The following is a 25,538-nucleotide window of genomic DNA, read 5'->3' on the forward strand; positions in this document are numbered from 1 at the left end:
GAAGCCCGGCAGAGCTAGGCATGGGGAAGGCAGGAGGGGTGCTGATTTCGGCTGGGGGCGGGGAGGACCCTGATTGGCGCGTGGAGGGCGTGATGTCACGTCCGGCGGGGGAAGCCCTGCCTCAGCGGCCCCCCCGCCCACGCCCCCACCCCCACAGGTGGTGTCTCCGCCCTGGGCGCTGGGTGTCGGGGCCTGCCCTCGGGGACCTGGGACGCAGCCTTAGCGCTCCCTGGGTCTTTCCACTTCACCCCAGCGATCAGTAGATTTGCGCGGGCAGGACGGGCCTGCGCGTCCCCTCCGAGCCAAGGAGCGCAGCGTGCGCCCGGATCGCGCCTCCGTGCCGCGCCCCGCCCCGCCCCACCGGGTGCTCCCCTCCTCCCTCCCTGCGCTCCCCGCCCCGCCCCGCCCCTCTCCGCGGCCGCCGAGGGGCCGGGCCGGCGGCGGGGGAGGCGCCGAGCTGGGACTGCGCGCTCGCCCGCCGTGCTCTGGGCGGCCCGACCAAGCGGCCGGACCTCGCGCCCCGCGCGCCCCAGCCGGCTTTTGTTGTCTCCGCCTTCTCGGCCCCGCCGGCTCAGGATCGCGAGCGGTGCGCGCCAGGACCTTGGCTCTGCCCTTCCCGGGAGGGGACTGCGCGGGGCTAGCCGGGATCCGAGAGAGGCGCGCGCGGGCGGCCGGGGGCGCCGCCGGCCCCGCCATGGATCTGCGGGCCCGAGGCTGGTGGCTGCTGTGCGCGGCCGCCGCGCTCGTCGCTTGCGCCTGCGGGGACCCTGCCAGCAAGAGCCGGAGCTGCAGCGAAGTCCGCCAGATCTACGGGGCCAAGGGCTTCAGCCTGAGCGACGTGCCCCAGGCGGAGATCTCGGGTGAGTGAGAGCGCGGCGCAGGGCCCAGCTGCGGGTCCCGGACCCCAGAGCACCAGAGGTCTCCTCTGCGCCCCCTGCCCTCCCTCTCGTCCGCACTGCGCGACCCAGGCGCTGGAGCCCGCCGCCTGCGCTCGGCTGCCTGGGCTCCGAGTGACCCCCAGCGCCCCCCCCCCGCTCGCCTTTACCCCCACGGTCCTCTCCCGGTACTTCGGCTTGGCCTGGTCGTCCCCCAACCCCCAACAGGCGCCTTGGTCCCTTCCCCGAGTTCTTCTCGCCGCCCCCCCGCACGGAGCGCTCCTTCCGAGCAGCCTGCTCGGCCTAGTGTGCTGGCAGGGCGGCAGTCCCAGTCTGGGGCAGCGCGCCGGCCACCCTCGCCACGGGGCGAGCGGGAGCTGCGGACGCGGGCTGCCTGGGCGCTGCCGGGTCTCAGCGCGGTGGGGCTTTCAGGCGCAGATGACCGTGATCTAAAACTAGACTCCACTGTGGACCTGGCCGGGGGAGTCAGGGGTCCTGCCCAGGGATTCCCGCGGATCCCCAACAGCGACAGCCTAGGTGGGTTTTGGGGGCAGATCATCTCTTGAGTGGTGATGGGAGAAGTGATGAGCCGGCTGTGCGCTTCTGTGCGACCTGGGCCTTGGCTCGCAGGGATTCCTGCGAGGAACTTGTGCCCGCTGGCGCCCAGCCCCCGCGAATGGGTCCTCGCGGCACTTGGGGCCGCCCGAAGCCTCGAGCCCAGCTGCAGGTGGTCGGCGCCTTGGATCCCGCCCAGGGGCCTCGTCATCTCTTTGTAAGAAGAGCGGCCCTCCTGGCGGCGGCCTCATCCCTGCAGCTGCCCTTCCCCTCCCTTCCCTGCCGGCCGGAGGAGCCTTGCGGACAGAATTGTATGTGAGCTGGGGACTGTGGGACCCTACTGTGCTCAGGATCGCCCAGATCCCAGGCTTCAAAGAACACGAGGAGCCTCCCTAGGTCCATGAAGCATTCTGGAGCACAGTGACCAGGGTAGAGCAGGCCAGGGTCCTCTGGAGGCCCTGGGGGTGAGGGTGTGCCCTGGAGGGGCTGAACTCAAGTAGTGATCTGGGGACTGTGGAACTACCACACTATGGCATCCTGAATGAGAGATAAGAGCATCCTCGATGGCACGCGGAGGCGGCCAGGCTCTGGACCTCTGCCTCACAGGAGGGGCACAACCCACAGCCCTCCCCTCAGCCTGACTCTGTTGACAGGGCCCCTCCCAGTCCCCAGGACAGGCTTCCTGTGCCCCTCCTGGAGACAGTGCCTGTCATCATGAAGTCTGCCTCCTGTACCTCTCTGGTTCTGTTTGTCTGAGAGGTGGCACACCTGGGTGCCTGGCAGCACAGGGGCCTGGCACAGGTGGGCTAGTGCTCTGCCCACAAGGGAACTTGTTCCCATCCTGGCCTTTCTGTGGACCACCCTCACACACACCCCCAGTGGCTGAGCAGCGGCTCCCTGACACCAGCCTGGGGGCTTGGAGGGTGTTCTCCTGAGAAGCCATCGAGCCACAGCCCTGGTGAACACATCCATGCCCCTCAGCTGGCGCCTCCCCAGGGTCTCCTGAACTTGCTGCTGTTCAAAGTTAGACACAGAGTGGCAGAGTGGGCAGCTGCCAAGGGCAGAGAGGTGGGGTGGAGTGACCTGGATGTGGCTGCCCAGGGATGGGGAGCAGTGGGTCAGGGATGCAGAGCAATTGCCTGATGTCTGTGATGGGTGCTGTCCCTCAGCCTGGACATGTGGCTGCCTGCGCTGTCTCCAGGGTCACACTGGCCATGGGCTGGAACCCGCTCTGGGTTCAAGTGCATCCTCCTGGGGCATGTAAGATGGGGTGGGCTTTGGGCTTTTTGTCTCCTCCCTGCTGGTTTACCTCTGAGGGCCTGCCGCTCTGCCCAGAAGCTCCATGACTGTACCTTGCTACGGTCCCCAAAAGATGAGAGCACTCCGCCAGGCACAGGACAGTGGAGAGACTGTATGTGCCATGTGAGGGGAACAGGGTGACCTCCCAGGGGAGTGGCAGTCCTAGGGACAGCCAAGCCCACATCCCCTCCTGCTCTGTGCAACCAGGCTCAGCCTCCTAGGACTGGGCGCCCTCTGGTGGCTCCTGGTGGCAGGTCCTCCCGGGTGCCCTGGATCTTGGGGGCCAGCGCCTTACTCGGGAAGAGGTCTCTCGTCAGAGGATGTGGGCCTGAAGCCGGAGGCCTGCTGGTGTTCCCACTGGGCTCAGGTGGCCCAGCCTTTGGAGGGGCACCCAACACCTCCCCAAGGTTAGAAGGAGGAGAGCAGCCCATGCCCATCAGTGGCCTCCCAGCTGAGAAGGGGACACTGTGAGGAACTGGGCTCTGTGGGAGGTATGGTGTACTTTGCTGGACAGCCTGGCCAGGCGGTGATGACCACAGCTGCCTGTGAGGAAACTTGGGGTGGCAGCCGAGCCAAGGCCACTGCAGCAGGCAGCCCTCTGTGCCCGGGTGCTGCACAGAGGGTGGAGCTGGCCAACCCTGCTGAATCACGGCTGCGGCCAGCAGGGTCTCTACCTGTGCTGGCAGGTTGTCTCGGGCCACAGGTGTTCCCTGAGCACCTGCCCAGCCTCCCGTCTCTGTGGCTTGTCCTGTGTCTGCTCATTCACTGGGGTCCCTGGGGGCAGGGACTGCCACTGTCTGGTTCTCTGTTGTCACCACTGAGTGGTACCTGGCTGCTGGCCCTAAGTGGGTTCTCAGAAGACCCCTTTGGGCTGGATCCGTGCTAGGGTGGGTAGGGTGGGTGGAGGGTGACTTGGAGCGCATGCAGCCTTGTTGGCAGAGGAGGGTGGGCCCAGAGGTCCAGTATCGGGATTGGAGGTCAGAGGGGCTTGCAGCCGTCCTGTGCCTCCCCTGCTCTGGGATGGCCACCTGCCTGCCAGCTTGAGGGGCTCCCCCAGCCCTGGGCCTGCACAGGAACCTTACCCCACCCTGGCCCTCAGCAGGAATGGACCGTGCAGCCAGAGCCAGGATGGCAGCACAGATTTTGAGGGGAGGATCCCATGTTCCAGAGAGGTGGTTCTGGCTAGTCCCAGAAGCCACCCACATCTGCTCCTTAGTTGAGCTGAGGGTGCCACTCAAGCTACCTGGCCCATTGCCCCTCCCCAGATTAGAAGGTTCTCTGTGCCCTGTCCTTTCCAGGCACAGAAGCCACCATGTGGCTCAGCAGGGGTCTCCAAGGTAGTCCTGAGTTTCCGCTCTGCCACAAGAAGCTGTTCATTGGGCCCAGCCTGAGGACCAGGCTTTGGGGCACCAGGGAACTGCCATTCAATAGGGTCACCTGCACAGGACAGGCTGCCTGTCCCCCCAAGTGGGGCCCTCTGCTCAGCCTCCTGGGTCTCTTCTCATCACTCATGAGAATGCGAACAGCCACAATTGTCCCAAGGTTGCCAGGAGAGGAGCAGGCAGCCTCAGGCCCTGTCCCCACTCACCCCAGAGGCCTGAGGAGGCCGGTGCAAGCCCTCTCGGGTAGCAGTGTCCAGAAGCTGACAGCACTCACCATGCTTGTCTTCTGGACACTGTCTGGTCATCATGTTGTAGAGAGGGCCTGTACAGACCCATTTCACACATGAGGGAATCAAGGCCCCAAGAAGCCACGTAACTTTCTTGGGGCTCAGGCTGATTAACCCCAAGGCCTTTGGCACTAACCGATGCCCAGTAAAGCAGCTCAGCCTGCCCTGTCCCTGGCTCCGTGTTTTCTAGAAGCCGTTGAGCCTGGAGGCCTGAAGTGGGCTTTGGCAGCCTGGGCCCTGGAGACACCTGGCTGCCTCCCCACTCAGCCCACCTTGGGTGCCACCACTTGGGATTTGGAACTTGTTTGGACAGACACCCGCCATCCTGCCTGGCTCCTGCCAGCCTTCAGGTGGAGACCAGCTCTTTAGCTGTTTTGGACCAGCCCCTCCAGCCCCAGCCAGGAGGGCCACTTCTGAGCACCAGGGTGTGCCCAGAGGATGACCCAGCTGTACTGCTGGCCAGCCCAAGGAGACTCCCCCAACAGGTCCCAATCAGGGAGATACCAGCTGCCCCAAATGGGCAAGGTCCCCAGGAAGGGTGGACAGACATCCTGTTCATAAGCGGCAAAGCCAGGGAAACTAGATGGGTTGTCTGGTGGACTGTGGCCCCACAGTGGCTCTAATGCTGATGCTAACTAGGGACAGTGCAGGTCTGTGGTCACAGGCCTGCCTGGAGGGACCCAGGGCACAGAGCCAGGAGGAGGGGTCAGTGGGTGTGTGAGCACACCTGTTTGGACCATGGTGCCCACAGCTGCGGCGGGCACTGGTGAGGACGCTACAGAAGACAGGCTGGCTCCGGGCCCAGGGCGTCAGGTCTGCCGTGCCCTGGGCTGTGTGTGCTAGGCAACGAGAGGCTGCCACTGTTCCCCCCAAAGCCTGGCTCCGAGTGACCTCAGGTCAGGACTCAGGACCCTTTCAGGCCCAGGGAGGGGCCAGAGGGATTCCTGTACCCAGTCCTAGCCTGGCCCAGTGTCTCCTGGTACGGACCCCAAGCCGCCCGTCCTGGGCAGAGCCCTGTTCCATGAGGGGCCCAGGCTGGGACCCCTGCCCCGAGCCCAGCGCCTCCCCTGGTGCCCACGGCAGCCAGACAGGCCTGGGCAGGTGCCAGAGCTGCTTGAAGTCTGTGTGGGGTACTGAGGCACGGTGCAGGGGAATGCCACGTCCTGAGTGGAGCATAGGGCAGCCGGGCTGGGGGGGGGCCGCCCTGATCCCCAGAGAGCAGGCCCGGGCCTCCCACCTCCTGGCCATCCTCAGTGCCTGTGCCGGAGAGCTGCGGGCGAGGGCACGGCGACAGCAGGGCTTCCTGGGTGGGCTTAGGAGCCCTGGGGCCAGGCCAGCCTCAGTGTCCCCTGTGGGTCAGTATCCCTCCCCGTGGCTCCTGGCTGCTCACCATCCTGGCACACATACTGTCCCTCTAAGTCGTCCTCTGGTGCCCTCTGCGGGCACACACCCAACTCCTCGTCCCTCAGGACCTCATCCTCAGCAGTGTCCCTGGCCTCTCAGACACTCTGGGCAGGCCTCAGTGCCCTGCAGGGTGGGGATATTCTGAGCGCCCCTGGCGTGCCAGGCAGGGGCTGGCCTTGGAGGCTGGCTCCCCGGGGCTGCCATGACCGAGCTGGACAGCCAGTGAACTGCAGCCTCGTGGTCTCCCAGCTTTGCAGGCTGGACATCTGGGAGCCCGGGGTCGGTGGGTGATTCCCCTCCGCCCAGCTCCTGCTTGGCTGGCACCTTGGCTGGTCAACCTACCTTCCTCCTCACAGGCTCCTCCCCACACACATCTGTCTCCAGGTGTCCCCTCATATGAGGCCATCAGTCCCCTTGGGTCAGGGTCCAGGATGATCTCATCCTAACCAGTTACATCTGCAAGGACCCTGTCCCTAACCCGGGCCTATTCTGGGTCCTGAGGTGCCATTCAGCTCCCCGTGAGGAGGGTGCTGAGCCCGCCTCCATCTCGCTAGAGACTCTGGGCTCTGGGTGTTCACGACTGTGGCCACCTGAGGACAGGGCCCGGCCTCTGCTGGTCTCTGACACCAAGGCCCTGGTGACAGTGTGGGGAGGTGGCCCCTCCCTGCCTGCTCCTTGTCCTGCACACCCACAGTAGTCTGGGGCACAGCTGGTCCCTGCCGACCGGGAGGCCTGGCCCCAGCCCCCTTCCTCAGTGGGCCTGGGCTTCCCTGTCAGGGTCAGGTCGCCCTCTTGCTCAAGTCCTGGCCTGGTGGTGCTCCCCCAGTGACCCGAGCTGGGCCTGCTGACCGGCATGGCCCAGAGCCAGCAGGGGCGGGCGCTGAGGAGCGGTCTGAAACCCCAGGGCGTGAGCCCTGGGACGCAGCGGTGACAGTGGGGGAGAGCCTTCAAGCCAGCCACCTGCTCAGCCCTCACTGGACTTTCCGGGGAGTCTGTGTGGTGCGCAGCAGAAAGAAGCCCAGGGCGTGTGGGTGGCGTGCTGTCCTGAGGCGGACTGGCCAGGAGGCCCGCTGCTCACTCGTGGGAATGCTCCCTGGGTTCTGAAGGGCAGTCCCCAGGGCCTCCATATTGCTGCTCCTGGGCCGCCTGGCCTGCCCTCAGCCCCCAGAGGCTCCCAGAGGAGCAGTGGCTCTGAGCTCCTGGGGAAGGAGAGCCAGCACAGAGAGCCCACCACAGGCCAGGCCAGGGTAGAAGCAGTCAGAAAGCCAGGACCCTGCAGGAGGCCGGTGCAGGGTGGGGAAGGCCAAAGCAGAGAGCGGCGGCCCCCAGGCTCAGCCCATGGGCTCTGCCTTGCCAGCCCTGCAGCTGGGCAGAGAGTACGCCAGCCAGGGAGGCCATGGGCGACACAGGCAGGATGGCCGGCCAGCGGGTCAGAACACAGAAGGCCAGGCTAGCCGACCCCCAGCCAGCCACACCTAGGTGGACCTCCAAAGGTCTGAGCTGGCCCTTCTAGTGGTCACCAGATAACTGAGCCCTGCTGTCCTGCCTCATCAGGGGGGACACGGGCGAGCTGGACATACTGGGAGGCACGGGCCTCCAGCCTTGTGCCCCTGCAGCCCCGAACATCTAGCTAGAGCTGTGGTTGGGTGGCCTGGGCACCTCTGTACCCTCAGTCTTGCCCACAGCCCTGGGGACTGCCCTGGGACGAAGGGTGTGGGCACAGGTCTCGCTCCTGGGGACACCAAGGCCTTGGGCTTGGCTCCACCCTCCTGGTGGACAATATTGGACCATGTCCCCGAGACACAAGGGCAGCTGTCTGAGCTGTCGCACATTGTGGCCTGTGGGTGCCCGTCTGCCCGTCCTGGGTCTGGTGCATCCTGGGTGTCTGAACTGTCCCTGTGGTGAGCCATGTGTGACGTGCCAGTTTGTCCTCAGGTGTCTGGGCCATGAGTGCCCCTGACGCTGTTGGCCCCCAGGATACCTGTGACTGTCCGCCAAGCCCTGGGGAGCAGATGATGCCACTTGCTGCCAGGGTTGGCTCAGGAGCTCACACATCTGTGCTGGACCAGGGCTTTCTAAGGCAGAGGAGCCCAGCACCACTCAGCTGGCAGAGCTGGGCACAGCGGGCCCTGGGCCTATGTCAGGTACCCTCCCTTGCAGAGAGGCACCCCCAGTTGGTGCTGACCCCTCTAGTGGTGGGGGTTCTGGGCATAGGGCACCTGGTCAGACACCCTGCACAGGTCCCCCTGGAGCCACTCCCCACCAGGAAGTGCTGCCCAAGGGCCTCTGACATCTGGGTGGTAGGCACGGCAGGCTCTAGGCCTCTGTCGCATGGTGGGCTCAGGAGAGGGACTCGGAGGCTTGATGAGGGTCAGGTGGATAAGCAGGTGGTCACTAACCTGGGCACAGCTCAGGGTCGGAGACAGAATTCAGAGATGACAAAGGTGGCTGAGAAGGACTGACCACTAACTGAGGGGCACCTTGGTGTTCCTGGGCCTGGGACTCAACCGACAGTACGAAAGGTGATGTCACTGTGGCCGACCACCACAGCATTGAAGCTAGTCGCCTCTGCAGCCCTCACCAGAGGGCACAGGCCCAGGTACAGAGGTCAAGCTGTGCTGGGCTGCGAGCGGGGAGGCCAGCCTGCGTAGCCCAGTGTGGGGCTGAGCAAGGGGTGTGCTCCTCTCATGGAGAGGCACAGGCCTCTGAAGCACCCAAGGTTCCCTCCTGAGCACCTGCTGTATGCAGATGCCTCGAGGGTACCTGAGCTCCTACTGTGTGCCGAGCGCTGTTCTTGGTGCTGAGGTGAAGCCACCGAGAAGGCGCTCCCTGGCGCCCGGCAGTCAGCACCAGGACCGCGGAGCAGCGGAGGGTTTTGTGAGTGTCCTTGCTTAGACAGTGGCCAGTGTTGCTCACGTCCTTTAAAAGCAAAAGGAAGGGAGTGAACCTCAGTGCCTGTGCTGGGCTCACAGTCACACACCCACCTCGTGACACAAACCCTCCAGCTGGGCAGGAAGGAGCCTGCCTGAGGTCAGGCCAGACCCCAGACGCAGCCCAGCCACTGTCCTGCCCGGCCACCTCTCCAGTACAGAGGAAGGGCCCAGCCCCAGGGCTGCCTGAGTGGGTCTCTGCCCACGGGCTGCTGTGCACCTGCCTCCCCGGAGCCTGGCGCACATGCTCTCAGAGTGGTGGGCCGCAGGGTGGACTTGGCACGTTCTGGGGAACACGAGGAGCCGTGGGGTCGGGACGAGGAGGACAGGATTCTCCCACACTCTCATGGGCCGAGGAGCAGGAGAGGCTGGGGCAGGCCAGTGGGAGGCTGGAGCAGGAGGCTGAGCAGCCCCCTGTGGCCTGCTCTGAGGCCACACTGCAGAGAGGAGGAAGGACGTCCACCCTCAGGGGGCCTGAAGCCCTCAGCACGCATCCATCCCTGGGGCTGTCCTGGAAGGGGTGGGCTTCACTGGACACAGAGCAACAGAGGTGGGGCCAGTGAGAAGGCCAGACTTGGCACTGGGCAGGCAGGGGCTGAGGGCGTGGTGGCCAGAAGACCAGAAGTGCACTCTGTGTCAGTGTGGGCCCGGGGGATCCCCACATCTGTTCCTCCCCCACAGCCTCTGTCTGCGAGGCAGGATGGACAGAGTGTGCTGTCAGGAAGGAGGACCTGGTGGCTGCCCAGAGGAGTGGCCAGGCTGGAGAAGGCCAGGCTCGTGGCTGTGGGCCAGTGGTTGGTGCTTGTCCATGTCAGCACACTGACTCTGGGATCCGAGGATAAAGGCCTACCAGGATAAAGCCACATCCTTGGCTAAGGGCTTCTCTCTTAAAGATAGTGCCTGTTCTTGGTGGCCATCATCCTAGCAAGGAGAGGATCCTCAAAGGAATCCAAAGCCCAATCTACTGGTCCAGCTTGCCTGCCTGGACTCCAGTGCCAGCTCTGAACTCATTTGCTGAGTGACCTTGGGCAGATTACTGAACCTCTCTGCGCCTGTTGTGTGTCATATGGGTGGCACGTTGCTGAGAGGACATAAGAGGAGCCATGGGGAAGGGAGGGGAGAGCGGTTGGAGGAGGCCTGTTCTTTTTCCAAGTCCTGTCTCGTCCATGTAGGGACGGTGGGGCCAGTGTGCATCTGGCCAGGCTGAGGAGCTAGGAGTCTGGGAGATCCTGGCCACTGTCACCACACTGCTGATTCCTGGAAGTCACCTGGGTCACCCTAACACGAATTGTCGACACTACTGTTTGTTTTGCAGGGGGACTGACTGCCAGGGCCCTTCGGAGTGGTACTCACCCCTGTCCCTGGGCACAGTGGATTGGGGACATGTGCAGCAGACCCTCTCGGGCCAGTGTGGAGGGTGGGGCTGGTCAGGAAGGGAGCGCAGGGCAGGAAGGGACAGGAGACAGTGCCGTGGGGCCTGGCCTTCTGGACGGCAGTGCCTTGTTCTGATCGGCCTCTCCTGGCTGGGTGGCAAGGCCCGGCCACCTCTGTGTGCTGCCTCTGACCCCATGTGGGGACGGGCTGTTCCCTCCTCTCAGCTGTCCTCTGGGGCTGGATGGGCCTCCCTGAGCCATAGGGCCCCCTCTGCCCAGCTGCACCACAGATCCAATGTCCGGGTGCTGGCGTGCCTCCTGCCTCCGTGGGGACATCCATGTGCAAGCCCTGAGCCGAGGCGTGGGGAGGGAACAGCCCCACGCTCCCACCTGCTCCCAGGACCCCCAGAGCCCCCAGAGGCCAGGTCCCACCCCTGAGGGAGTGGGCCAGGCAGCCCTTGTGCTCCTGGGGAGGGCCCTTCCTGGTGGGGGCTCCTGCAACCTTGGGGAGCCACTGGGTGGGCACCCCGCATGTCCTTGAGGTCCCACCTGAGGGTGCTTCAGGTGAGCTGTTCTGGCCAGCAGCGACAGTGCGGGCCCTTGAGGGCAGCTACCTGGCCCCCAGTGAGGCCCACTGGACCCTGGTTTTACAAGGGAGGTCTCATCTCCACACGGCAGTGCTGGGCCCCAGCCCTGGCCAAGCCTGGCACTCACTCCTGGGGATCAGCATCAGCCCGGAGACGGTGACCACGCAGCCACCACGGGACACTGTGCCTGGGCCTGTCTGTGCCTGGGTCCTACCTGCCTGTGGGCAGGCTGAGGTGAGGGAGCCGGGCTCCCCGGTCAACTCTGCTTCCAGCAGCCTCCGCAGGGTGTGAGGACCAGGCCAGGAGCCACAGAGGTGTGTCTGCACAGTGTGGGGCTCATGATTCCAGGAAGGGCCTGCCCGCACCCCACAGGACAGGTAGACACAGGATAGTCCATTAAGTGGAGATGGGTGTGACTCATTCTGCAGCATGACAGGTCCCAGACATTTTAATTCCAAATCAGGGACAGTTTTCAGTGTGAGCAGGCCCACGAATGTAACTCTTGGGTCCCAAGTGTTCTGAGGTGACTGAGGGTTGCCTGCTCTCCCCGAGGTAAGATGTCCACCCCGGGAGGCTGGCCACCTGGCCTGGTTTTGAGCTCAGCGCAATGGCATGAAGTACATTCACGAGCTGTGCGGTGTCACCACCATACAGATGACTCGTAAAGCTGATGCTGCCCGTTAAACACAGGTCCTGGTTCCCCTGGCCAGGTCCCTACAGCCGCCATCTGCCGTGTGCTCTGGGGGCCTTGTGTGAGTGGAGACATCCAGTGCTTGTCCACCATCATACTGTCCTTGAGGTCCATCCATGATACAGTGAGCGTCAGGATTCCCTCCTTTCAGGGCTGAATAGTATTCCATTCTGTGGATCTGCAGTTTGTTCATCCACTCAAGGGCTGAGTGGCGGCTCTTTCCACCTCTTGGTCCTTCCTTTCCAGTGCTGTGCCCTGGTGTTCAGGTGTCTGTCCAGGTCCCTGCTATCAATTCTGACGCTAAAACATTATTCATGTTCATCTCAAATTCAGAGGTCTCACTGGTGCCAGGGCTGTGATCAGCCACCCTTCCCTAGTTGTGCCTGCAGGGTGGGGCCGGGCTGCGCTCAGGAGCCCACACACCTGCCTGCCTGGGCGGCCACCGCCCTGGGCCCGGAGACGGCCCAGGCCTCTGCAGCTCTGGCATGTCTGCTCCTGCTTCCCCTCGCCTGCCTGCTTAGGAATTCCCCGGATGGAACCCGGGAGGGAGAGGGGCTGTGTGGCTGGGCCACTCCTACAGTGGCTTTGGGCACACCTTGACACACCTCATGGTTGACGAGGATGTGCAGAGTGCCTCTTGGTGGGGCCTGGGGACCTCCCCTCGCAGTTCCCAGCTCCCCACACCACAGGCTGCGAGGGACCTGTGAGGGGCACCTGCTTGAGGGGAAGGGGGGGTCTGCGTGTGTGGAGGGGCCTCGTCCCCCAGTGCCCACACGGGGAGTACACAAGTGCTCAGCACCAGGTCCCGCCAGGGCTGGACAGAAGCCAGAGGAAGGAAGTGAGCTTCCCCTGGCAGAGGGACCCAGGAAGGACTGGTGAGCCAGCCCAGGGGGAAGGAAGGGGAGGGGGGGAACAGGTCAAGGCTGTGGGGGAGGGGTGGCTGGACAGCTGTAGGGTCCTGGAGGCCAGGTGGGGAGTGGCCCAGCCCCTGCCCCAGCCTTTCACCTGCACCTGCTCTGGGCTCTGACTCAGCCCCGTCTGTGCACATGGCTGTGGCCTTTCAGCACCCACAGGGCAGACGTCAGGCCCACACTGTGTCCCCTAATGCAGCTCCAGAGTGTCCAGTGTGGACACAGCAGAGGGAGCAGGATCTGTCCATGTGCAGGCCTCCTCAGCTGCCCTGTGTCCCGGCAGGGGTCGGGGAGGCAAGCTCTACCCCAGAGCTCTGCAGTGTGGCCACTCTTGCTCCCCCACACCTGAACCCCTACCCTGCCCCTGCTTGGCTACTGGACAGGCCCCAAGGGAGCGCCCCCAGGCTGCTTGGCGGGGAGGAGAGACCAGGGCTGAACTTGGCCTGTGAGTGGGCTGCCCAGGACACTTGGGGCTGGCCTCATCCCATGGACACTGAGACAACTGGCAGCTGAGGTGGCCTGCTGGGGGACCTGGTGGCATCCAGTTGGGCCATGCCAGACCTGGTGCTTCCTGGCAGAGTGGCCTGACCAGGGGTATCCTGTGCAGGTAGCAGGAGCTCAGAGGATCTTAGGGGGTCTTAGGTGTGTGTCCAGCCTTGGCAGGGGACCTTGCTCAATAGCTACACCTGCTCACAGGTTTCTGTGTCTCCAGGTCAGACTGCCAGGCTGGGAAGGCACCGGGACGGGTAGACGCTGGGGCAGGGGTGTTCTCCCCAGCTGGGGGAGACCGGGAGCCGCCCCCGGGGTGGTGTCCCGCAGCGGACAGCTACAGCATAAACCTACAGGTGGGAGGGTGACCTGGCGGATGTGGGGTCTGGTAGTTTTGAGGAAAAGCAGATGCGGATATGGGGAGCAGGTGATTATGGAGGGAGGTCCAGGTGTCCTGGGGCTGGGGCCGGTGGAGGCTGTAGGGTACCTAGGTGACAGCACTGGGGATCTGCTTGAGCAGCAGCAGAACTCTGTCCTGTGGTCAGCTGCCACTCACCATCCAGCATAGATACCTGATCCCACCCCTCCCCTCCCTGGAGGCGCCTGGCTCCCCGGAGCACCTGGCGGGGGCGCGGCAGCGCTGGGCGGGAGGGCCCGGGGCGGCCGGTTTCCAGGGAGACTGGGGCGGCGCCGACGCAGCGGGCGGGCTGCGGGAAGAGGCGCGTCCCCGCGCCAGGAGCCGCCCTCCGCCGTGCGCGCCAGTGCTGCTGCGGCGCTGCCCCTGGCTGCGGTGGCCACCGCGTCTCCAGTGTCCGCGCCCGCCGGCCCGTGTCCCCCAGGTCCTTCCAGCGAGCCCGTCCGGCTGCTCCGCGGTTCCCCGGCCGGGCCCCTCTAGGCCCCACGCGGCCTCACCCGGAGCCCCGCGCCGCCTGGACACCACCGCAGCTTCTGGGGACGACAGAGCTGGAGCCGCCGCTGCCGGAAGGGGGTTCCGAGCCTCGGCCCCGAGGCGCCCGCCGCCATCCCCATCCCAGCCGCCACTCATCTCCACTCCTCCTCCTGGCCATCCTCACCCGCACCCGCTGTCCCTGTCACTACCGCCTCAATCCCATCTTCAGCCCCGTCCATCCTCATCCCTCTCCATCAGGAGCGCGGTCGCTGGCCTCCGGGTCCCCTCCATCAGCCTCCCCAGCCTCGCGGCACCCGGCCACCCACCCCCTCTGCTGCTGGCGGTCGGCTCCCAGGTTCACCCTGGACCCGTCTCCCTCGCGGTCACACCCCGCCCCCATCCTTCCTCGCACCCTTCCTGCCGCAGCCCCCTCCTGCCGCGAGCCCCCCTTCCTCGTCCGCCGAGCCCATCCCCCTCCGCCTGTCGCAGCCCGGGAGCCCCCTCCCGGTGCCTGCCGCACCCACTGCGGCAAGCCCCTTCCCCGCCAATCCCGGCGCCCTCCCGCCCCGCTCTGCCGCAGCCCCCGCACCGCCGCCCCTCCCGGCGCACGCCGGCCGCGCCCACTGCACCAGCGCCCCCTCCCCGCTGCACCCGAGCGCTCGCGGCTGCAGTTCCAGACCCTGTACCTGCTCCTCCGGCTCCTCGGTCCGGTCCGAGGGCGATGGCGGCGGCGGTGACAGCCCCTGGTGTCTCGGAGCCTTTGTTCCTCGCGGGGCAGCCTGGCCCTAGTCGCCCCTGCAGGCAGTGGCGGGTGCCTGGAGCCCCCAGGGCTGGGAGCGAACACTCCCACCGAACGCAGAGGTGTCAGCTGTGGACTCCCCTCGGTGATGGAGGCGCTGCCCAGCGGAGGGGCTCCTTGGTGATGCTGACATTGGGTGAAATAGGGGCGGGGGCTTTGGATCGTGAGATTGTCCGGGAGGGAAGCCAAGCACGTTTGGGGGTGCAGACAGGGATTGAGGGGTGCTGTTGAAGCCATTTGTGAGGGGTGGAGGTACCAATTTGTCTGTCTCTCGATGGTGCCTTCGTGGTCAGACAGCCGGTGCTCAGGTAGGACCCCCACAGGAGCAGGCCAGAGGTGCAGGCTTCTTGGGGAACAGGGGCGAACACAGTAAAGAGGTTCCCCCAGGAAACCTGGCCATTTGTCTAGTGCTCCCACTCCTGGCAGGGGCAGGCTGTTGCACGCAGGAAAATCCTTTGGATGGAGTCCAGGGGCAAAGTGGGCACCTGCAGGCTTGGGAAGAGGACTTTTGCTGGGGAGAGCCTCCTTCCCCGGTCAGTATGGCAGAAGGCCACTGTGCAGATCCAGAGCTTGGGGGAGGGGGGTCTGCTCCTCTCCCTTGGCATGTGTTGGTGTCCATGGTGCCTGGAGCTGTCCACCCTGATCTGTGAGTGCCAAGCGCCTGGGGGTCTCAGCTTCCTGTCTGCACACCCATGTGGAAGCTTCGGGAGGAAAGGGCTTGGCCAGGCGCCATCTCTCTGCAGTCTCCTTGGGAGGGCTCCAGGGTGCCGTCACAGGCAGCTGCCCACGTAGACCAGGACAAATGAGGCTGTGTCCGGCATCAGATGGCGACCCTGTCGGATGGCAGTCTTGGCTACAGCGTGTGCTGACCGCAAGGACCATGGGTGGGCTGCTCATGCCCAGAGACACAGGGTTGGAGCCGCCGGGGCAGCAGGGTCTGGCCTAGGAAGTGTCTAAGCCGCGGCTGGTAAGGGTCTTGCCGAGAAGCAGCCTGGGGTGACCCCATGTGGTCTGAATATGGAGGGAAGAGAACCAGAGGGTAGCCGGGGTGTCTGGGAATCAGGAACCAGACTTTGAGTCTAAAGAGACAGGTGGAAACAAACCTGCCATGAATAATACCCCACCCCCCAAGAAAACCAAAAACCTGGGAGTATCAGAAAAGGGAGGTATCCCAAAGACGAGGGAGAGAAAGTTCTAGAAGAATGGGGTAGAACAGATTCAGCCAAGGGATCAAGAAAGAAAAAAAATCAAGGGACAGGTTTCGGCCCAGCAGGAGGCAGCGTGAGAGCTTGACCTGTACAGAGGGAGGGGTCTTCGGGGGGATGGCTCCTGGGTCTGGGAAGGAGGGCTTCTGCGGACTCACTCTTCAGCCTGACGGCCAGGCGGTGGGGACGGCCAGGCGGTGGGGACGGCCAGGCGGTGGGGAAGCAGACACGCACGCACACACTTCAGGGCTGAGTTGAGAGAAGCGGGTGGAGACTTGGCCAGACAAGTCGGACACAGGTCACTGTCATCCAGGCTGGCACCCAGCCCTCTCCAGACAGCTGCCCCCACTGCCACAGCTTGTGTTCCTGAAGGTTCAGGGCTGCCTCGGGGACAGATATCCAGATTCGCCCCCAGGTCAGGGGCTGGCTGGGCCAGGGCTCAGCAGGACGGAAGCCTTCTGCACAGCGGGCCTCAGGGGTGGCCTGGCCCAGCCTGCCCGGGGCCCTCAGGCCGGCGCCCAGGCTCTGGCTCCGTGTCTTCACTCCCGTGTTGTCCGAGGAGGGAGGGAGGGACGGGGGCTGTGCTAGGGCGGCCGGAACATCGCAGGTCACCGGGCCGGCTGGGCGAGGTGGCCGGCCAGGGCCAGGGCTGCAGAGGAGGCTACAGGGAGGGCCCTGCTCCCGATGGCCAGCCAGCCATGCTGAGGAGACCCTCCCAGAACCTGTGCGGGGTGGAGGAGCACCAGTGCTCTTGGGCGCCAGTGGCCTGGCCTCACCTCTGCATCCACCTCCTCCTGGCTGCAGGTGGGGTGGGATGGGGTCCACTGGGACCCCAGCATTCAGGAGGAAGAGCACAGTAGTGTGGTTTCCTCCTGGCAGCCCCAGTCCTTGGGCCGATGACCTGTCTTGGCCCAGCCTGAAGGTGCTGGCCTGCCTCCCTGCAGCACATGCCTAGCAGCTGGCCCGGGTGCCCTGGTACAGCTGAGCCCAGGGTATAGACTTAAGGCCCCTGCTGACACCTGCAGCCTCCTGCCCGAGGCACGGCCCAGCCCTCAGGGTGGACTCCCCCAGGTGCGCTCCCCACCCCTCCTGTGGAGGGGGGACATCCTTGCCCAGCTGAGGCAGTGGGGCTCAAGACCGGCCCCTCATGTAAACGACCCGTCCTCACACAGTCCCATGGCGGTGTCCCTTGTCTGCCGAGCCCAGACAGCCATGGCCATGGGTGTGGCACAGCTGCGGTTTCTGCAGACTGAGTCGGGAAGGCGCAGGGCCCCGCTGAGTCAGGGTCGGTAAGACTGCAAGAGTGGAGGGCGGCACTGGGTGCTGACGGGATTCTGTGCCTCATCCTTCCCACGGAGGGGCCTTCCCACCTGAGCTGGAAGGGGACGGGGGCCCTGTCCACCAGGCTCTGACAGGGTGGACCTGGGGCCCCAACAGGCTCCCACAGGCCCCCGCCTGAAAGGCCTGGCAGCAGCTCAGACCCCTGTCCCTCCAGCAGGCCTCTGGCTTAGCAGGGTGTGGCCAGAGTGGGCACCTAGCTCTGGCCCTGTCTGCCCATCAGTCCTGTCCCTCCTCAGCTGGGAGCTTGGTGGCATGCCGTGTCCTGGGACGTGGCCCCTTCAAGGAGCAGGCACCCAGGTGGGGTGAAGGAGGGTGTCAGGCAGGGGGCACAGGGTGGGGGCCTGGGAGCAGCCCTGCGCTCGTGGTCAGCACGTGCTTCTTCCCGCCCAGCCTCCTCTGAAACACCCACCTACAATCGCCCCCTTTCTCTTGAGACCTGCTTGAACCGGGGGTGTCCCTGAACAAGGACCCCACTTCTCCTCTTGTCCTGCCAGCCTTGCTCCCCCTCTCTGAGCTCTTGGCTGTGAGGTGGAGGCTCCCTAGGGGGCGCTGAGGCTCCAGCTGTGCTGAAGGGGGAGCCGTCTGTCCACACCCCAGGTGGGCTCTCCTGGCCCCTCTGCCCCTACCAGGCAGCCTGGCACCTGCAGCTCGTGTCCATGCTGGGCCCAGGACAGAGGCCACAGCAGGAGCCCAGACGGTCTGGTTCCCTCCGCTTTCAGCTTCCCCTGGGTGCCCGCCCTTCTGGGTGCCGAAAAGCCCTGTGCCGTGTGCGCCTGACGCCAGGGCTCTGCAGGGTGAATTCAGCCTGACTGCAGACGCCCGACTCTCCAGCCCCAGCTGGCTTGGGGGGGAGGCAGCGGCCCCAGGCCCTGCAGGTGGCCTGAGCCCTCTTGTGGCTGGCTAGAGGCTAGTGGACCTCTCTGTCCACACCCGAGGCTCAGGTCCCGGTCGGCAGACCTCTGGGCCCACCTCCCAGCAGAGCTGCACCTTCCCGTGCCCCCTCTGGGTCACCTTGATGCCCTCTGCCTACTAAGGGACGGGCAGCTGTGAGCTTCCCACCCTGGAACTTGGGTCCCCAGACCCCTCCCCACTCCCTCCTGCACGCAGAGGTTGGCCTGTTCCTCCCATGTCTTCCCATGACCCCACTCCGCCAGGGTCCAAGCCACATAAGGCTGGCCCCAGCCACCCTCCAGCACTCCTCCGCTGCCTGGTGGGTGCTCCCCATTCCCACTGGCCCCCCCTGCACCGTGACCCAGGAGGGCACCAGGGGAGCCCCACCAGGTGGTAGTGTGGCCTGGTGGACAGGCCCAGGGGCCCCTGGAACAGAGTGGCCCTGTGGGTGTGGGCCTGAGCCCGGTCAGTCTGAGCAGCTCGGTCTCCTCACGAGACCAGGAACCTTGGTCCTGGTCTATACAGCAGGGTCCTTTAAAACTGGATCCTGGGGCCACGCACTTGTCCCTGGTATTAAACAGCCGCACGCGCACCGTGGGCTCTGTGGGGCCAAAGCCTGCCCTCGTCCCCCGGGCGGTTGGCGGTCATGCTGTGTGGCACCGTCCCGTTGGTGCTGCTGGAAGCTGACGCCCAGCCGAGCAGGGTACCGGGTACCCAGAGGGCCCTGTCAGGGCCGCCGTCCGTCTCCTCCACAGCCTGCACCCAGGTGCTGTGGGGTGTCTGCCTCACGGGGCACTCCACAAGTTCTGGTCTGCCATCCTGTCCAGGAGAGCCCTGGGCAGCCTCAGCCCCTTCTCGCCCTCACGCCACCCTTCCCCACAGGGGAGCACTTGCGGATCTGCCCCCAAGGCTACACCTGCTGCACCAGCGAGATGGAGGAGAACCTGGCCAACCGCAGCCGCACAGAGCTGGAGATGGCACTTCGCGACAGCAGCTGGGCCCTGCAGGCCACACTGGCCACCCAGCTGCATGGCATTGACGGTGAGTCTAGGGCTGGGGACAGTCTAGGGTTGGTGGCATGCTCCTTCATGCAGGGCCTGAGCCAGGGGATCTGGCAGGAGGAGGGAGGCAGAATGAGCACCTCAGCGCTGGGACTTGGGTATTGCTATCAGAAGAGGGCTGCCCTCAGGTGGGGCCTGAGTGGGGGACGTGTGAGCCCCAGAGTCACCTGCATAGCTCTGTCCACCTGTGATGTGCAGGGTGTAGTACCTCTGGTAACAAGGGCTGTCCTTTCCATCCGTCCTCTCAGGATGGCTCCTTGTCCCCAGCAGAGCTCCCCTGAGCTCCTGCAGTGGGTCAGCCCTGTGCCCCATCTCACCACCTCCTTCCACGGCACCCCTTGGGAGACGGGGTACCCCAGGCGTTTCTCCCCAAGGCCAAGGAGCTCAGCACAAGGCTGGGACTGGAGGTGGGGCATGGCTGCAGAGTGCTGCCTGCCCAGCAAGCTGCCCCTTGGCCCTTCATTACCAGGAGCAGGAGAAGCTGGGGGCCTGAGGAAGGGCCCTCCGTGGGCCTTGGGAGGTGGTCAGCTGCAGTGTTGCCATCGTTCCTTCCTCGGCCCCCCACTGGGCCCCTTGCTGTATCTGAGCAGAGGGCAGCGGCCCTGAATAACCAAGGCGGTGTGACATGATGGCCCCAACTGGGCTCTTGCAGCAGGGATTGGGAGTGTCCCCCAGGAAGTAAACTATGAGCTGAGCTGGGGCCATCAGGGTCTCCATGAGGGACACCAAGCAGAGGTGGAGCAGGAAGGACAGGACAGGGAATAGGGCAGTGAGCCTCAGCCGAGAGAAGAGGGGCGCGGGCAGGGACATCCCCTGGAGGCCCTGCGGGTCTCCCTCTTGGCCTTCCTGCACCTCCACTACTGAACCCCATCCACAGCAGAATGCCCTGGGTTGGCGGCACGCTCCTTCATGCAGGGTCTGAGCCAGGGGATCTGGCAGGAGGAGGGAGGCAGAATGAGCACCTTGGAGCTGGGACTTGGGTATTGCTATCAGAAGAGGGCTGCCCTTAGGTGGGGCCCGAGTGGGGGACAGACAGGGCTCAACTCATTGGTGGCAATGTGGACCCCGCCTGCAGCCTGATCTCTGTGCTGGATCATGACACTCAGAGCTAAGGCTTCTGGGGTCTGAGCAGTTACAGACCTTAAGTTCTACTTCTAGAGAGAACAGGGACTCTCCAGGCCCCATCCTGGGCACATGGGGTACAAGGGCATTTCCCCAAACTGGGGGGTCTGCAGTACATGCTGGTACCTGTGCCCCCACCCTGCCAGGATGTGTCCATCGGAGGCACATGGGGCCTGTGGGGCCCAACCAGCCTCTGCAGCCTGGCATCTGGCTCTGATGACCACACGGGCAGTGTCTCCCCGCTGGGCCCTCTTGTCCCCATGGGCTGCCAGGGTATTCGGGTGGATGGACAGAGAGCAGGACCTCTGAAGGCCGCCCCGCGCTGTGTGCAGGTCACTTCCAGAGCCTGCTGAACGAGTCGGAGCGTGCGCTGCAGGAGGCCTTCCCGGATGCCTTCGGGGGGCTGTACACGCAGAATGCCCGGGCCTTCCGGGACCTGTACGCCGAGCTGCGCCTCTACTACCGCGGAGCCAACCTGCACCTGGAGGAAACGCTGGCCGAGTTCTGGGCCCGCCTGCTGGAGCGCCTCTTCAGACAGCTGCACCCCCAGCTGCTGCTGCCCGACGACTACCTGGACTGCCTGGGCAAGCAGGCCGAGGCGCTGCGGCCCTTTGGGGAGTCCCCGCGGGAGCTGCGCCTGCGGGCCACGCGGGCCTTCGTGGCGGCACGCTCCTTCGTGCAGGGTCTGGGCGTGGCCAGCGACGTGGTCCGGAAGGTGGCCCAGGTACACACGTTGCTAAATGTCCCCATGACCTGCCCCAGACTCGGCCCCTGTCAGCTCTGCCCTGTCAGCTGTGTCCCCAGACGTGAGCTCCACTCTGGGCCAAGGGCCCTGGCCAGCCCACTTGCTGCCCAGTCCTGTCTTGGGCCAGGCTGCGCCCTGGGCAGAAGGGGAAGGGCCGGAGGCCTGGGGCTGAGGCTGGGCCTGGCTGGGGGCTCGGGATCCACTGGGGGTCCGACACACTCGGACGGCTGACACAGGTGGGGCTCTGAGGCCTAGCCAGGCCCCCCTGGAAGGGCAGAGGCTGCCTGCTACGCCCATGCAGCCCTGGACGTGAGCTGCCCCGACTCCAGCCAGGGTCCTTAGCGTGTCACCCCACCGCTGAGCCTCGGGTGGCTCTGTGTGGTAGGGCTTTCTGCGTCCCACCCAGGGTCGGTGACGATGGTGTGCTGGGAGTGGTGACCATCCTGACACCTTCCGGGACCTGTCTGCCCTGCATGCCCAAGCTGGCTAGGCAAGGTCCCCCGTGTGTCAGGCAGAGCTGGGGTCACCTCTGAGTCCATGCAGAGCCCGCCGGGACTTGGTCATGGCTGCAGCGCACCTCGTCGGCCGGGTGTACTCAGGTAGCCTTTGCTCCCCAGGTGCCCCTGGGCCCCGAGTGCTCTCGAGCCGTCATGAAGCTGGTCTACTGTGCTCACTGCCTGGGGGTCCCTGGTGCCCGGCCCTGCCCCGACTATTGCCGAAACGTGCTGAAGGGCTGCCTGGCCAACCAGGCAGACCTGGACGCCGAATGGAGGAACCTTCTAGGTGAGCCCCTGCCTGGCCTGGGGAGCTCTCCCCTGTGGACCTGGAAGGCAGGTGGTCCCTGCTCAGTCGGGAGACCCAGGGCCAGATCTGGGTGGGAGTGTGGGGTTGAGTGTTCCGATCGGTGTGTGACCTGGGGGAACACTGTGGGATCGTAGTTCCTTGCCCTGCCCCACTGAGCAGCCTCCAGCACATGCATGAGCTACGTCCAGGCTCTGACATGTGGGAGCTGGCACACACACAGGCCGGCAGGTACGTGTGCTGTCACGGGTGTCTGTACTCCCACGTGCTGCCGTCGGTGGGCGACCCAGGAGGCCCATGTCCATCTGCTGGCATGTGAGTCAGCACACACACCCACACACGTCAGCCTGCAAGAGCAAGGCGGGCGTCCAGTGGGTGGGAAAGGTGCCCACACCGTGGGCATCCCACGCAGTGCCCACGCGTACGTGCTGACGCCAGTGACATGATGTGAGACAGAAACTGACCCAACGTGTAAGCTCTCGGTGCACACGGCCTGCACAGGTGGGCGCGTGTGGATGAGGTGGGCCCAAGGGTGGGCTGTGGGTGTGTGCCTGCTGAGTGCTGGGCCCCCACGGGGAGCAAGCACCTGGAGCCCTGCTGTGGACCTGCACTGACCCCTGCCTGGCGTGTCTGTGTGGGTCAACATCTGTCCAGACTCCATGGTACTCGTCACTGACAAGTTCTGGGGCCCGTCGGGAGCAGAGAGCGTCATCGGCAGTGTGCACATGTGGCTAGCAGAGGCCATCAGCGCCCTCCAGGACAACAAGGACACACTGACAGCCAAGGTTCGGGCAGGAGCAACCAAGAGCATGGGGGGGGTGGTTGCTGCTGTGGCCCACCTGGGCCCGAGAGTCCCTGCTGGCCTCCAGGACCTCTGTGGTGTCTATAGGTCATCCAGGGCTGCGGGAACCCCAGGGTCAACCCCCAGGGCCCTGGGCCTGAGGAGAAGCGGCACCGGGGCAAGCTGACCTTGCAGGAGAAGCCCCCGACAGGCACGCTGGAGAAGCTGGTGAGTGGCCCTCCCCTGCCCTGAGTGTGGGGAGGGCAGGGTGGCTGCAGGCTTCCCAGTGACCTGACTGCTGCCTGGCAGGTCTCCGAGGCCAAGGCCCAGCTCCGAGACATACAGGACTTCTGGATCAGCCTCCCAGGGACGCTGTGCAGTGAGAAGATGGCCATGAGCTCTGCCAGTGACGACCGTTGCTGGAACGGGATGGCCAAGGGCCGGTGGGTACTGCCTCACTGGCCATGTCCTGCATGTGGCTTGCAGCAGTACACAGGAAGCGGGGCTGGGGGCGGGGGCATGCCTTTGCCCAGACACTTGAGGGTAGAGACCCCTCACTACGGCTGTGTGGCTGCCACTGGCCCCTGGAGGGCCGCTGGGTGCCTCCAGCTGGGGGTCTTGGGCCTGGGGGGGGGCAGTAGGAGCGTGTTCTGCTGGCACGGGCCCCTTTGCCAGATGCAGTGACAGGGGCTTTGCCTGATCTGCCCCAGGTACCTACCCGAAGTGATGGGTGACGGCCTGGCCAACCAGATCAACAACCCCGAGGTGGAGGTGGACATCACCAAGCCAGACATGACCATCCGGCAGCAGATCATGCAGCTGAAGATCATGACCAACCGGCTGCGTGGGGCCTACAGTGGCAGTGACGTGGACTTCCAGGATGCCAGTGAGGGTCCCGGCCCTGACGGTGGGGCTGGGCACTGAGAACCAGGGGTCCCGAGGGCTGTGAGGGTCTGCTGCTGGGCAGGGACACCACGCCTGTGTCCCTGCAGCGGCTGAGGCCCGGCAAACCCAGGAGGGCCAGTAGCACTGAACCTGGGCCTCACAGAGAGCCATCGGGTCCCTGGACACGGGGTCTCTGGGTAGGGACGGCTGCTGGAGTCCCCTCTCCTCCCCAGGTGATGACGGCAGTGGCTCAGGCAGCGGTGGTGGCTGCCCTGACGACATCTGCGGCCGGAGGGTCAGCAAGAAAAGCTCCAGCTTCCGCACATCCTTGACCCACGCACTCCCCGGCCTGTCCGAGCGAGAGGGGCAGAAGACCTCGGCCGCTGGCCGCCCCCAGCCCCGTGCCCGGCTCCTGCTCCTGCTCCTCCTCCTGGTTCTCGCGGCAGCCAGGCCCCGGTGGCGGTAACTGCCACAGCCCAGGGACGAGGCCCAGGACAGACTTTGCCAAAACGCAAAACAGGATATTTAATTCCCCTTGGCCTGCAGAGGCCCGGGGCAGGACGAGGGGACAGTGGCTCTGTGTGCTAGGCAGGGTGCGTGGGGCCTCACCTGCCAGGTCCTCAGGTCAGCTGGGGGCCAGTGTCCCCAAAAGCCATGTATTTCAGGGACCTCAGGGACATCTCTGGCTGCCCATACCCCCCCCACCCCTCCCAAAGCCCCTGGAGGAGGTGACCCTTAGCAACGTCCCGCTGGAGACCTCGAGCGAGCCTGTGCCTTCCTCGCTGCCTTCTGCCGGGGACTCTGCTGGACCTCCCTGGCTCCACATCAGCAAGGCCCACCCCTCTGCACCCCCAGGGTGTCGGGGGCCCCGACCATGCTCTGGCAGGGCCTCTGAGCTTATGCATGATACCTCCCACCCGTGGGGCTCTGAAGCCAGGGCCCACCCTCCCTGTGTCGCCTCAGAGTCCCAGTGGACGCAGTCCACCCTTGGGGCCGTGCCAGCACAGCCATACCCCGGCTCTGCTGTGTTGACCTTTTGCTTGTAGGTGGGGTGCTGCCCCCACCACCCAGGGAAGCAGAGGGCCTGCCCCTCGTGTGCTCACATACGCAGGCCTTCTGCGGCCAGGTCTGCAAGAGGAACCCCACTTCTGGGGAGTAGCCAGCCATTCCTACCCCACCCCACCCAGACAGGATGGCCCTGGGGCTGCAGGCCAGGGCAGCAGGGGCAGGCATAGCCTGACCGTCGAGGGCTTCTCCGGCACCTGCACATTCAAACACTTCTTTCCCTGCCCCGAGACCTGCACCTCAGTCCTCCTGGAGCCCAGCTTGGACCCTGGGGCCCTTCAGTGGCCCTGGACTGAGTATGCCCAGCTCACTGAGGGCATCGGGCCCAGAAGCCAGCCAGCCCTGGAGCAGGGACTGGCGTCCTATAAGAGGGGCCCCTGCATGGCGAAGGACGACAGGGGCGGACACCGAGTTGCCACAGCCAGGGACAGCCGTTCCGACCCACACGGGCCTTGAGAAGGTCACTCAGTGCTTCTGTGATCTCTGCTGCTAGGCCGGGGGGTCTTCCCACCTGCACGGTGGGGGAGGCTTTGAGTGCTGGTCCAGCCCCTTGGCACAGGGTGGGAGACTCAAGCTGGTCCTTGGACGTGTTGGGTCAGGCCCTTGGGACCCCTGCCCTGTAAGAGCCCCGTAAGTGCCATGCAGGCTGAGGTGGCTGGAGCAGACCCCAGCCTTGGGACAGAGGACCCAGTCCTGGGAGGCAGCATTGACACTGCCCGTGATGGCCAGGGGTGACACCCGCACTACCCCACATGCTTCTCTGGAAGGGGCAACCCTGAGCAGCCACTGGTCAGGGCAGTGGCCCAGCCTGCTGTGTCCTTCCTCATGAGGCCCCTGGTCACTCAGTGCCAGCAGGTCGCCAGGTCACATGTGTCGAGTCCTGGTATGAATAAAAGGCTGGAGACCCACACAGGACAAAGCCTCACGTGCTGCTCTGAGCCTGCCTCGTGCCACCCAGCAGAGCGCGCGTGAGCTGGTGCCCGTGCGTGCACGGCAGGACATGGGTCAGGCTCTGCTGGGAGGGGGGCCCCCCGTACTGCCATGGGCCACTGCATTGCCAGGCCCTGGCCAGACCCCCGTCCTTGGCTGAGCACCCTTTGTGGGGTGTGGGTAGGAGAGGCCAGAACTGGGCTCCGGATGATCTAGGCAGGCCCCACCCACCTTCCACCT

The 25,538-nt window shown here is 65.2% G+C and overlaps 1 protein-coding gene across 2 annotated transcripts; it reads left to right on the plus strand.

Moving 5' to 3' along the window:
- GPC1 (glypican 1) lies at positions 1 to 25,288 on the plus strand. 2 transcript variants are annotated; one of them, XM_081260463.1, is made up of 9 exons: positions 1 to 860; positions 18,791 to 18,949; positions 20,424 to 20,815; positions 21,454 to 21,619; positions 22,292 to 22,422; positions 22,527 to 22,646; positions 22,728 to 22,861; positions 23,129 to 23,325; positions 23,537 to 25,288. In XM_081260463.1, exons 1-9 carry the CDS (start codon positions 695 to 697, stop codon positions 23,767 to 23,769), a joined length of 1,698 nt encoding a protein of 565 aa, XP_081116589.1. In that variant the 5' UTR covers positions 1 to 694; the 3' UTR covers positions 23,770 to 25,288. The 2 variants fall into 2 exon arrangements, with proteins under 2 accessions (XP_081116589.1, XP_081116590.1); XM_081260464.1 differs by having other exon boundaries at positions 16 to 860; positions 23,129 to 23,304.
- Positions 25,289 to 25,538: the final 250 nt, after the last annotated feature.

Source organism: Spermophilus citellus (genome assembly GCF_964194105.1).
Source record: "Spermophilus citellus genome assembly, chromosome: 11".
NCBI classification, from domain to species: Eukaryota; Metazoa; Chordata; class Mammalia; order Rodentia; family Sciuridae; genus Spermophilus; species Spermophilus citellus.